This window comes from Aspergillus pseudonomiae (assembly GCF_009193645.1).
Source record: "Aspergillus pseudonomiae strain CBS 119388 unplaced genomic scaffold BDV37scaffold_19, whole genome shotgun sequence".
Taxonomy (NCBI): domain Eukaryota; kingdom Fungi; phylum Ascomycota; class Eurotiomycetes; order Eurotiales; family Aspergillaceae; genus Aspergillus; species Aspergillus pseudonomiae.
The window spans coordinates 139,443-152,270 of NW_022476011.1; the positions used below are offsets into that span (position 1 = coordinate 139,443).

At 49.0% G+C, this 12,828-nt stretch overlaps 4 protein-coding genes across 4 annotated transcripts; 1 reads left to right on the plus strand and 3 right to left on the minus strand.

The window, feature by feature from the left end:
- Positions 1 to 252: 252 nt before the first annotated feature.
- BDV37DRAFT_72329 (cell differentiation and development protein Fsr1) lies at positions 253 to 3,277 on the minus strand. Its single transcript, XM_032091118.1, has 4 exons — positions 3,063 to 3,277; positions 2,706 to 2,984; positions 797 to 2,653; positions 253 to 738 (listed from the first exon to the last, which is right to left on the minus strand). The coding sequence occupies exons 1-4, from the start codon at positions 3,169 to 3,171 to the stop codon at positions 479 to 481; spliced, it is 2,505 nt and encodes an 834-aa protein (XP_031943315.1). The 5' UTR covers positions 3,172 to 3,277; the 3' UTR covers positions 253 to 478.
- Positions 3,278 to 3,876: 599 nt separating this feature from the next.
- On the minus strand, positions 3,877 to 5,232 carry rad14 (DNA repair protein RAD14). Its single transcript, XM_032081464.1, has 3 exons — positions 5,097 to 5,232; positions 4,444 to 5,041; positions 3,877 to 4,385 (listed from the first exon to the last, which is right to left on the minus strand). The coding sequence occupies exons 1-3, from the start codon at positions 5,190 to 5,192 to the stop codon at positions 3,970 to 3,972; spliced, it is 1,110 nt and encodes a 369-aa protein (XP_031943316.1). The 5' UTR covers positions 5,193 to 5,232; the 3' UTR covers positions 3,877 to 3,969.
- A 545-nt stretch (positions 5,233 to 5,777) lies between these two features.
- Positions 5,778 to 6,928, minus strand: BDV37DRAFT_243694 (uncharacterized protein). Its single transcript, XM_032081465.1, has 2 exons — positions 6,316 to 6,928; positions 5,778 to 6,249 (listed from the first exon to the last, which is right to left on the minus strand). Exons 1-2 carry the CDS (start codon positions 6,911 to 6,913, stop codon positions 5,804 to 5,806), a joined length of 1,044 nt encoding a protein of 347 aa, XP_031943317.1. The 5' UTR covers positions 6,914 to 6,928; the 3' UTR covers positions 5,778 to 5,803.
- A 2,402-nt stretch (positions 6,929 to 9,330) lies between these two features.
- On the plus strand, positions 9,331 to 12,218 carry BDV37DRAFT_270209 (putative DUF221 domain protein; the record flags this gene model as incomplete). The annotated part of the gene is made up of 6 exons (XM_032084516.1): positions 9,331 to 9,381; positions 9,444 to 9,676; positions 9,732 to 10,024; positions 10,077 to 10,982; positions 11,044 to 11,442; positions 11,509 to 12,218. The coding sequence occupies 6 exons, from the start codon at positions 9,331 to 9,333 to the stop codon at positions 12,216 to 12,218; spliced, it is 2,592 nt and encodes an 863-aa protein (XP_031943318.1).
- Between the last annotated feature and the right edge of the window lie 610 nt (positions 12,219 to 12,828).

Genomic DNA, 12,828 nt, shown 5'->3' on the forward strand with positions numbered 1-12,828 from the left:
GCCAAACTGCGGACCATCATGGTTTAAGACTGCTAACAAGGGTTAGGGGAGCGGCGGCTTAAGGTACGCCGTTGTAGCCATCACACATGATGCCAAAGCACCTCAAAATAACGGGTCACAGGGGTACATGAATCGCAAATGTAACCAGTTGTGGGAACAAGAAGATAATGAAAACTCTAACGCACAAATGACACCCTTCGTCATTTCATATAAGCCGGGGTAGTAATAGTAACAGCAATGCAGGGGGGATATGTTTAGGGAAATTGGAAAGGTATAGAGGATTATGAAGATAAAAAGAAACTATAACCACACGTGTAGAAAGGAACATATGCCAGGTAAGAGATCACTGGAAATGCTCAAGAATTCGCCAAGCGCTCATCCATTCATGCGTCCAAGAAATACGGCATAAGAAGAATATCAGCTCGAATATAAGAATAAAATCATACATCGACAGTAGAAGCCCTCGTTATCTCGAAGATTACCTCGAGAAGACCTTAACCAGACCATCGCCGCCGCCGCTAACGACCCATCGGCCATCGCGGCTCCAGACGGCGGAACACACGCCTTCACCACGCATCAACCGGTGACTGGTGATTTCTTGGGTGCAGCTGCGTTTCTCGAGGTTCCAGAACCGCAGACTGGCATCATGGCCGGCCGACACCAGTTCGCGTCCATCTGGAGATAGGGAAAGTGACGCAATAGCAGACGGGTGCGCCAGCATAGTGTAAGTGCATTGTCCTATTCCATTCATTAGTAACCCGGCTTTGTTTCCCATCTCGAAAGATATAATACGTACCACTATTAGCGTCGAAAAGACGGATGTACCGGTCTTCATAGCCACTTATTATGACACCCTCCACACCACTTGAGCCAGTGGCGCCGTGAACCACCTCTTCTTCGCCTGAGATGCGGCTGGGATCAAGGCCAGCAGACCCGTCGAATCCAACCGTACTTGCTACAACGGAGTTGACACCTGTGGAAGGAGTGCCATCGTACGTCTCCAGACTCGCCATGCCCACAATTTCCTCACCGGTCCTCGTGTCATAGACAACGATCGAAGCGTCCGAAAAGGACACCACAAAGTTTACACCGGCAAGTGACAACGGACTAATACAGGTCGGCGAGGGGTAACCCTCCCGTGTGATCTTGTGAATAAGAGTGTAGTGGAACGGTGTTGAAGTAGCCATACTAGGTTGCGGCGAGGATGGGAAGTTTGAACCGGACGAAATCGAGTTTGCCCTCCGGCTTCCTCCAGCTCGTCTGTTCCCTGCTTGCGGCGAGGAGAGTTGAGGGGGGGCGCTAACTGCCCATATCAGTATTTGACCGTCCGCAGCCCCAGAGGCCAACAATATCCGATCAGGGCCCCCGTAATGACCACAAGAATCTCCAAACACAGACCCAGTAGTTCCGGGAAGGACACAAAGACCCCATACAGCATCTGTATGACCATCGAGTGTGGCTTTAGGGTCAATCCTTCCTCGTTCCCAGACACGCACACTGGCATCTTGGCCACCGGAGAATACCCAGCCGTCACCCAAAGCGCGGCCACCATTAGAGAAATCTCGAGAAGGAGAGCAAGCGGCTAACGCTGTGACGGCACCAACATGCCCTCTGTGTGTGAAATAGCTAGTTATATCCAGATCATTGCTCGAATTGGCATTATGAGAGCCAAAATTGCCGTATGTTGCCGGAATAATCCATCGCTTGATCGTGCCATCATCGCTACAAGTACAGATTTCTGGCTCTGAGGGACTACCACCACCGGTGAAAATCACAGAGCGGACGACATCCAGGTGCCCGCGCAGAGCAAATCTAACTTTGAAGTTAGTGTCCGGTTTCTGGGCTGCTCCTCCGATGCTGTCGCTCGATGCCTCGCTCTTACTCCTAGCCCCCGAGCTTTTTCGTCTATGGGAGAGCGATCCAGGGTGTGGAGGAGATTTCGATCGAACAAAGTTGGCGTTAGGAAAAGCATCAACGTCTGGCCGATGAGGCGGCATTGGTTCAGTTGGGGGCTCTTTTTCGGACGGTTCGTCAAAGTTCCAGCCATCTGAGTCCTCTTGTTGTTGTTGTTCTGCTTGTTGTGGCTGTATCTCCTCTTTAGCCCCTCCTTGTGCACCGTACACATCGTATACTTGCTTCTCAGCACCAGTGCGCTCATCCACAATTGTATGTTCGGGAACCTGCTTTCTACTGTCAACCGCAGTGGCTGGGGTCTGCTGAGGTTCCAAAGGTTTCCTTTCCAAGGCATCTCTAGAACCAGGAGGCAGGCCAAACTGATTTGGCTGGCGAGCGATTCCTGAACTCTCAGGGTACTGGGCCACAATGGGCTGGTGGTTCTGAAGAGATACCTCCCGTGCCATCATGTGATTTGCCTGCTGCTGTTGCTGTTGCTTTTGACGTTGCTGCTGAATGTGGTATGCTTCCTCCAGGGCCTGCTGCGACAGCTGTTGGTTTCCGTAGATATGGTTTGGGAGTTCCGGATCGCTAAGCTCGGGGGGAGGGTGCGATGCAGGGATAACGTGGTAGGTCACTTCTTGGGAGCATTTGGACAAATAAAGGCGCGATTTCTCCCGCTCATTTTCTTGCCGGAAGTCAGGTTGATTGTCGTTCAGCTCGGCTTCGTTGAGCTCTATGGGCGGCTTGGGACGTTGAGCTAGGAACTCGGTCAGTACATAGCGCGTCAACAGCAATGGCCATCATCATACATTTCAAGGCACTTATACTCTCCCGAGCGATATCCTTGGGATCCCTGGTGTCCTCAACCTTCTCGTTGTTGCTAAGCTTCTTGACCTTTTCGCGCTCCTTCTTCAGCGCGGCCTCGAGTAGCCTAACGTGTTTACCCAGGGACTCTTGCATACGCTTGCTTGTGCGCACGTCACCTTCCAGCTTGCCTATGCGGGACTTCATTTCTGCGCGCTCGATTTCCCATGCATTGCGGTCTCGCTCGTGTCTATGCCACTCTGTCTGCAGGAAGCGCATAACGCCTGCCGTACCCCAAAATCGATTAGTGTCAATATCATTTCGAGATTGTGTCTCTAAAAAGCTTCAAATAAAAGACACACCTTGTAATGTATACTCCGTCCCCTGAGGTTGCCCGCCGTTGGAGGACCCGTCCCCGGGTCCGCCATAGCCTCCAGCCCCGACCATGGCCGAGGGCGATTGCCAAGCCATGCGAAATCAACGATCAGGGTTACGGAGGCCGTGAATTATCAATGGAAGGTAGTTTCGAGGTCGTAGGGTTGAATTTGAGGTGTGGATAGCTCGGTGAAGTTGTGCCCACAGCGATAAACTTTCTTGGTGTAATGCCAACAAAAGTCGGGACGGGCGACAGCGGCAGGAAACAGCGTTCCCCGGGCCGTGTCAACACCGGTGGAAGCGAAAACAATGGGTAAAATCGAAAAGGCGGAGAAATTCGTTCGTCGGAATTCGAGTAGACGTCAAAAGAAGTCGAGCCGAGAGGTGGCCTTGGACTGGTGCGCGTTCTCCTGCGCTGCTGAGGTCGGGGAAATGCTGCGGTGTTCTCGTTGGCTCCTTAGACGCCCACGCGGCTTAACCGCCTTTAGCGCTGGGGGGTTGTTTATTTTCCCAGCCTCATCAAGTGGTGGTCAGGGGTTGAGAAAAGGATGAACTGGCCATAAACATCCCCAAGTCAATATTTCCTCATTAAATGCACGTTTAAAGTGAGGTACTTCCCTCAGGGGAAGTGGACTGACAGGACATGATCTGAAGTACAGCTGGAACTGGACCTGACCTGTTCAGACCGCCAATCATCGCCCCCAACTGATCCTTAGCACCGTTGGTTTTTGACCTGTTCAAAAGTTCTCCCAATAAACTATCGCGATCATAACGTGTCACTATTTTTAATTTGCACCGTTGTCAGTGAACCAAATGTATCCACTCATATAATTCTCATAAGGTCGTGACTCATTAGATACTACTACTCTACATTATACAGGACAATTGCATCAGCTAGAACTCTAACTCCTCCACTTCCATCCCACAATCCACACACTTCTTGACTCCGATTCCAGTGTCTGGATTCTCAATTGACCGACCCCATTGGTGCACATGTCTTCCACCATTGCCCAGGTCATCACCGAAGCTTCCCCCAGCTGCTCCCTGACGGTTACGGCGATAGGCATCGACGCGGGTGCGCTTCTTCAAATCTTGTAGTTTTGACTTGAACTTGGCCTCTCGCCGTCGCTTCTTCTCATTCTCGCGTCGCTCAAACTCGGCATCTAGTGCTTCAGCAGAGCCCCACTTCTTCGCCGAAAAGGCATATTCCTCAACCTGATAGCGAAGGTAAAGCATCATGTTGTTCCAGGTTGACTTATGAGGGTTGGGTTTTTCAAGATGGGGCAGAAGCTCTTCGTCTTTGAGTTCGGCTTAATATTAAGTCAGTATTCAGTGCGCATCCACGCATATAGCCACCGATAAACTCACGATCTGTCAAAAGATAATCCTCCTTTGCTTCTGTCTTCGTGAGAAGACTGTACTTTTCCGGGAACTTCTCCTTACAGGCGTGGCATACGCAACACCGAAGATCCTGCTCCCACTTCCAATCAATCTCCAGACTTCCACACTCACGACATTTCTTCTGCTTGTTTTTGTCATCCAACACGCTGAGGGCTGGTTCAAAAGGACCAGTCCGGTTTCGACGAAGAGAGTCGAGTAACTGCTGTCTCTCCCATTCCTTCTGCGTCATATTGGCCGGTTTTTGTTCCTCCTTTCCATCTTTCACATGCAGCGCCTTATTAAAGGGATCATCCTCCTCCGTCAAAAACCCTCCCTTCGTATCCGTCATCTTACTAAAGTCATACTCAACGTATTTCGTAAAGTTCCGCGCAGGCTTGATTGAATCAAGCGGACGGGCCGCCGAAGTCGCATCTCGAACCGTAGCAGGCGTCTCAGCCGTCATGGAGGAATAGGACCGCTTAACCCCTCCTTTCGTAGATTGCGCGGCACCACCAACCTCAGCCGATGTCCGAGCCTCCGCCTCCCGTTGCTCCCGTATGGCTTTTGCTTTCATGCGGTTTATTTCCTATACATCGGCCGATGTCAGCCAGGTATCAGTAGATCGCGTCGGGGGCATATACAATTTTCCGCAACTGCTCCGGCGTCAGCGGTGCGCGCGGGAGCTCACCGGGCTTTGAGCCTCCTGTTTGCGGCGGCGGAGTCAAACGGTCTGCCATCTTGGACGACGAACTTTTCTAGAGCTCTTGCCGCGCCTCGGGAATGTAAGAATGGTGACTGTAAAGGTGAGTCTTTCAAGGGCGCGTTATCGATAGCTCGTATCGCCACTTCACGTGATGATAACGAAACCTGAAGGAAGTATTGATTGGTGGGATATAGTATGCCGTCCGGATGAAAAGAAGAATGATGGATTATCCATGATAGAAGGCGCATTAATTGTATAACAGCATGTGGTAAGTGAGAGAAAGTGTGCAATCAATTATGCAATCTGTATGAGTATCATCATTTCGCAACGAGGTTGCCATCTGATGACCAATGTCTGTCGAGGGCAAGATTGCCGATATATATTTTGGAAAGTCCAAACAGGGTGGAAGCGATCAACATCGCAATTGCAAAAGCATAATTTATATAACCAGCCATCTGAGTATAGAGACATAATGTTTCGTTTAATTTGTACACATTGTACTGTCTAGTGAGTAAAGGCTCTTCTACATCTGTTATAATCAAGTTGACGCAATAAGAACCTCCAATCACAGGGGCACAAACAAATAAGGGGTATCAACATTAATGTGCTATGCTAAATCGCTATATATACTACTCAACACTATCTTCAACCAATGAAGTCATATTCCTCGCATACCTCATCATCATCTCGTCCTTGGCCGTATAGCACTTCGCATACCCCTCCCACAGGGACATCCAAGACGGCATCAGTGCCCTCACTCCAGATTTCCCTCCAGTTAACTTTTCTATTCTGCGGGCCCATGATTTGGTATGAAGTTGCACCCGGCTTCATCTTGGCTGCGCCGCCAGGTCGTCTTCTACCCTTACCATCTATCACAGCAACATTCGCCACTTCATCCACGATGTTCTCAACGCTGTTCATCGGTAGCGTCATGTATCCGGTATTATACGAGGCGAGCGCAATGTAGATGTAGACAATGGTCATGACGAGCCACGCGGGAATCGCTAGTGACCACCATCGAGTCGGATAGTAGGTTATTCCAAGTTGGTGTAAAAATGGTTTTGGGAGATAGGACCAGAGAATGTATAACACTTGCGAGGAGTTGTCAGCACTTTCTATATAAATCCCATGTACAGCAGCCACTGTTTTGCACTTACAAAATGCCAATGAAGAGGCAAGATATAGAACGAAACCGTAATACTCATATGTGGGGACCTTCGGACTTGCTCGAGGAACAGTCGTCGCGCGACGCGCGGACTTCGCAACCGCTGCTTCTGTATCGTTCGGTGTTTCGACATCAGAACTGTCAGGGGTAGTTGGCCGGGAAGTGGTTGTGGAGAAAGGAGGTCGCAGAAGAGAGGTCAGAGAAGGAGAGGGCGGCAGAGGCGTCGGTGGCCTATTGTAGAAAGGGGGAGCGAATGCATTGGGACCGTGAAGTGAACTTGAAGAATGACGAAATGGGTGTATCTCGATGCCATCGTCTTCCGGCGATTGTCCGTCCGATTCGTCTGTAGACGCATCAGACAACAATTGATCGTCTAGAGAATACTGTGATTGAAAGTTCGCATCGTAATCGTCCTCCTCAATGTCTGGTGATGTTATGTCTGGATCGTCTTCCGTAAAGCTGGTATCTGGCGCATCTTGAGAGGTGGTTGCTAGATCATCTGCTGAGAGAGGGGGAAACGGTTGCTTTGATTCAAATGGGGGCAGTATGGTGTGGGAGCCAGAGTCATCGTTTATACTATCCGTACTCATCCGTTGCTCTTTGTTAGTAAAGGACATCTCTCCGGATGATTTTTGTTAAGTTGAGCCATGGTCAACATCAAGTTGCTGTCGGTCATTGTATACTGCCGTGTTTCACCGCCTAATACTCCTCGGCGTACTCAGGATTTGGATCTAGATTATACCTTGCCTAGCATCGCAGGGAGGCTGGAAAATACTACACTATACACGAGCCAAAAGAAACGAAGGAGTACGGGTATATCTGCATACGAATATCTACGTCAGAACGGGCTTGTGTTGACAGCGCTCTTCAACATGTAATGTACAAATTTGTTATGGCAAGGCTCTCAAGGAGCCAAGGTCCATTGTCAAGTTGTCAGATGAACATGCACCCGAGAAGAATGTAATACGGGAGCCTATCGCATCTACATTGCAAGCGAAGGGAACATGCCGTCGTGTATGCTAGGGACTCAGGTCGCCTCGAAGTCAGTTGACGTGAAACAATGTCCAACGTTCGTTTCAGGGGATGCATGAACTCTGATAGTTTGCAGACACCGCAATTCTTGAGCTATTTGGTTACTATGCCATGTAAGGATCAGGCTCTATGAAGGTGATGAATACCTGTTATCGGCTGCATCAAGAAACTATATAAACTTTAACGGGCTGATATGTCTGATCTAGACGGACGAGTCCGGAACGCGGACTTGTCTTGCTTCTCAACTCCGTACGTCTGTCTCTCTTGGGCCTTACCGCAAAATGAAAGACAACCCGAGTTGAGGCTATTTGACAAATCATATTTCAAGTGGGATGGGCACGGGTGGAATGATGCCTAAGAATGTTCCCTGCTTCGACTGCTCCTGGTGAGCCTCGCATTTACAAGCGTTCGAGCTGAGTGCTTCATTCTAGCCGAACATTAGGAATGTCATACCCTGCACACACGGTGTTCTCTTCCTGGATGGTTGCCTACCAACCTGATGAACTATTATATTGAGTGGGGACAGTATGTAGTAATAAATCTGCATGTCACGATGCCAGAGAGTCTAGGCGCAAAAAGGAAATCACTCAAGGTGGGCTTCGGCCCTCACTTTGCTTTTTTTTTTCTCTCATTCCCCTCTTTTCGCAGTTGATTCGGAACCTCAATATTAGAGCCAGCATGTCTCAGATGTTAATTTAACAGTCAGCCGGAATATGGTTCCAGCCATGTGAAGTTCTGAGCCCAACCATGGTTTCTTGTTTTCTTGTTTTACCTTTCATGCAAGACCACAACTCCATTGTCTGCCGTTACCATCTAAGCGAGCCACCACGAGTTAGAGGAGTTGTATTTTGCTCCTTGTTCAGATGCCAAAAAAAGTACATATCCCTTGCGTTACGTCTCCACCGAGGGCTCACGTCCAGACTTGTTGACACCAGTGCTGCTAAACTGATTGGATCGGATCCGTTGTCGCTCGACCCATGGAACGGATCTTCTTTCGTCTACATGCCTTTTTAGTGCTAGAGCCCACTTGGTACATGTCATGGCCAATGATATGCGCCAGGCACGGCTAATCTCAAGAAATAATCGCGATGGATAGAGATTACGCTAAGAGGACTCGCGTTCCTTCTTGACCCCTGTGGCGATTTGCATCTGATTAGCGCATCCAACCCACAATTCACGACGTGGAGAACTCTTGTGGCTGGCAAGAAAGAAAAAAATTCATGACGACGCAAGGTGGAAAAGTAGGCTAATGTCGATAAGACGTCCAAACAATGCGAGGTGGTGTGGCAGGGAATTTCAGAAGCTCACTCGAAACCCAGTGGCAGACATTCCTTCCTTCGCGGTACTTTTAGCAGAGTTTTAAGGATCGGCGATCACTATACTAATGCCCTATGGTGATTGGACAAACCACCCTCAAGCTTATGGGAAACTATCGACTACTAAATCACGACGGTCTCTCTGGGTCCGTGTTCCCAGTAGCCGATCCCTAATGCCTGTTCCACCGAAATTTTTGAACCTTTCCAGTTAGTCCAGGGCTCCAGGCCGGCTCTTTTACCACGCGGAGCGAGCTGCAGCCCACACGAACATGTCACTGTGGGTTTGATGCCCTCTTGTTGTTTGTGACCCACCAATCAGAAAGGTCGTACCTGGAGAGAATCAACATTTTTATCCTTTCACACACATTCCCATTGATGTTTAGTTTCGGCCGGTCCGCCAATAGCACTCCTGTCAACCTGCAAGTCGACATACTTTAGCCTCGGGTGCCTTCCCCCCATTTTGACTGACAGGTTCGACAAGCTGGGTTGCATATTTTAGTCATGAGCGTGGGTCGGTCCGTCAGAGCATATATGTTGACGCGATTAGCTCCATGTTGTTCCTGAACCGACGGTTGTGCAATGTTGTCGTAGAATCCAAACTCCAAGTATCGACCAAGAATTGATCCAGCTGGCCATGAGCTAGCTTTCTGATAGCGATCATGGTTGAAGCGACACTATTCGATCTGCTTGTCAAGCGGTCAGACCTCCTTGTACGTGACGAGCACAGAGAGCAAAACTGAGATACGAATGAGGCTAATCCTGCTACTGACAGAACCCTGATAATGACCCAAACATAGGGTCTTCCAGGGGTAATGCCTCCTCAACGACTTCCGAGGCTATGGAAAATCTTGGTGTCAAAGATTCAACATCTCTTTCCGCACTTGTCACTACATTAGTTCCTGCTTTGATAATCGCAGTCTTTTGGTTCGGTCTGTTCTTGATCTGTCGGCGAACTCAAATTCGGTGGTACGCGCCTAGGACACACTTGCCCAATTGGCATAAGCAGTAAGTCAATATGGACCACCCGCTGTCTGCGCATCGATACTAACCGATTCTGCAGTGAACGGAGTCCACAGTTGCCCTCAGGTTTCATTAATTGGTTCGGGCACTTTTTCAAAATATCTGATGCACACGTCCTTCATTCCTCGTCTATGGATGGTTATCTTTTCCTTCGATTCCTTCGAGTACTGTGTGCTACATGTTTCACGGGATGCTTGATTACATGGCCCGTCTTGCTTCCTATCCATGCAACTGGCGGTGCAGGGAACACTCAGCTAGATGCATTGAGTTTTAGCAACGTGAAAAACCCAAAGCGCTATTATGCTCATGTCGTGATGGCGATCGTCTTTTTCAGTAAGTAAACGCTGATCTTATGAAAGTGAGAGTAGCTAACCCCTCTTAACAGCGTTCGTCTTCTACGTGGTAACGCGTGAGAGTATATTTTATGCCAATCTTCGTCAAGCGTATCTCAACTCCTCCGCCTATGTAAACCGGATCTCCTCCAGGACAGTTTTATTCATGTCAGTCCCTGATGAATATAAGAACGAGAAGAAGCTGCGCCAAGTGTTTGGTGACTCCATTCACCGGATATGGATCACTACCGACTGTAAAGAGTTGGACAAGTTGGTACGCAAAAGGGACAAGTTGGCCTTCCGCTTGGAGAGCGCAGAGACAAGAATAATCCGATCAGCGAATTCGGTGCGCCTGAAGTCATTGAGACAGGGCCGCATCCCATCTGATACATCTCTTGAAAGTGAATCAGGCACTTCGCCGATGTTTCATGGCATCCGGCGACCAACTCATCGCCTCAAGTGGTTTGGGAAAAAGGTTGATACGATCAAGTGGTTGCGGGAGCAGCTTGTGGAGGTTTCGCAGGAGGTTAATCATCTACAACAAAAGTATAAAGATGGGGAGATGAAGACTCTTTCTGCAGTCTTCATCGAATTTGACACCCAGTCCGCCGCCCAGATTGCATTGCAGACTTTGTCTCATCACCAACCACTCCATATGACCCCTCGCTTCATTGGTATTTCCCCAAGAGAAGTTGTCTGGTCTGCATTGAATCTCAGCTGGTGGCAACGCATTGTGCGAAAGTTCGCGGTTAAGGGTGGTATTGCTGCGCTTGTCATTTTCTGGTCGATCCCGTCTGCCCTTGTGGGTACTATTTCAAACATCACATACCTTTCCGACATGATTCCATTTCTGCATTGGATCGACTTACTGCCAGAGACAATAAAGGGTGTAATTGCAGGACTGTTGCCATCGGCGGCACTAGTTATGCTGATGTCCTTGGTGCCAATTATTTGTCGAAGTATGTCCTGGTTATGCATACCCCCTTCGCGTACTACAGCTCTAACCTTTGCCTCATATAGTCTGTGCCCGACGATCCGGTGTGCCATCTTCTTCTCGCGTGGAACTATTCACGCAGAGTGCCCATTTTTGCTTCCAGGTGGTCCAGGTCTTCCTGGTCACGACGTTGACTTCAGCAGCATCCGCTGCAACTACACAAATCATCAAAGACCCTTTGTCCGCCAAGGATCTTCTTGCGGAGAACCTCCCTAAGGCAACCAATTTCTATATCTCTTACTTTCTGCTCCAAGGATTGACTATGAGCTCTATGGCTTTGGTTCAGGTTGCTGGAGCCTTATTCTTCAAATTCATCACCACCTTTTTCGATCGCTCTCCCCGACGTTTGTATGAAAGATGGTCCGCTCTCAGCGGTATCAGCTGGGGTAACATCTTCCCTGTGTTCACAAACATGGGCGTGATCGGTACGTTCACACACTGCATCCATTCCCTACACTCAGTAAAACAAGGCAAGACTAACAACTCCCCAGCCCTGACCTACTCCTGCATCGCACCTCTCATTCTCGGCTTCGCCTTCGTCGGCCTCTACCTCGTCTACCAAGCCTACCGCTACAACTTCCTCTTCGTCTACGACCCCCGCATCGACACCAAGGGCCTCGTCTACCCCCGAGCCCTCCAACACCTCCTAACAGGCATCTACCTCGCAGCCGTCTGCATGATCGGCCTCTTCGCCATTAAAGGCGCAATTGGCCCCCTAATCATAATGGTCCTCTTCGCCATCCTCTTTGTTCTAGCCCACATGTCCCTCAACGAAGCCCTCGCCCCCTTCAACAACTTCCTTCCCCGCACCCTCGACGCCGAAGAAGAAGCCCAGCAATGCAAAGAAGAAGCCCACTTCCTCGGCCCGCGCAGCAGATGGGAAGCCGCCTGGAAATGGTTTCACCCGAACCTCTACCGCGACTACGCCGCTCTCCGTCGGAAGGTCCGCCGCGATGACGTCGAGATCAAATACTCCGAAGAAGAACGCGCCAACGCCTACTACGAGCCGTGTATCACGTCACCCACGCCAACAATCTGGATCCCGAGGGATAAGTGGGGATTCAGTCAGCAGGAGGTGTTGGGGACGGATCCGATTATTCCGATTACGGATGAGGGCGCGCATCTGGATGAGAAGAATAAGATCGTTTGGGATAAATATGATCCTAACTTACCTTTGTCGGCGTTGAAGACTTTGTACTAAGCGCGTTGTTTGAGTCTTGTATATAGCGTTTTCCTTTCCCTTGGCCTTTTTTCTTTCTTTCTTTTTTTTTTTGGCGCTGGATCTGGTTGGTAATGATCAAATGACTACTAATGGTAATGGGATTTGGGTTATGTGATTAGAACAAGCGAACACTTAGCATATTGATGAATACTGATTACAACTTGCAATACAAATGTACCATCCTTGTCCAGGTCGTATAGGCTGTCTTTGGGAGCATCTCTCAGCATGGCAAGCTGTGTAATTAGTCTCCTAAACTTTTGTTTCCCAGACCCTCTGTATAAGACTTCTTGTAAACAGGCTCTCATTTTGCATACTAAGTCATCCTGAACCTAGAGGCTTGTTTAAAGCTTCATATTAAGCTTTAAGAAGAATAAAGCCCAAGTCACCATTCAACTGGTCCATTTTGTCTATAACTAGCTTGAAGAACCAGCGGCTATACCTAGAGCCTATATACTAAGCTGAACCTAGCATTTTCCAACATTTCCCATTGCTCAAACTAACATGAAAGCTTAATTCAATACACATCAAAGACTAATAATATAACACAAAGAACGAAATCAAGTAATAGGTTATGAGAAAGGAAAAAAAA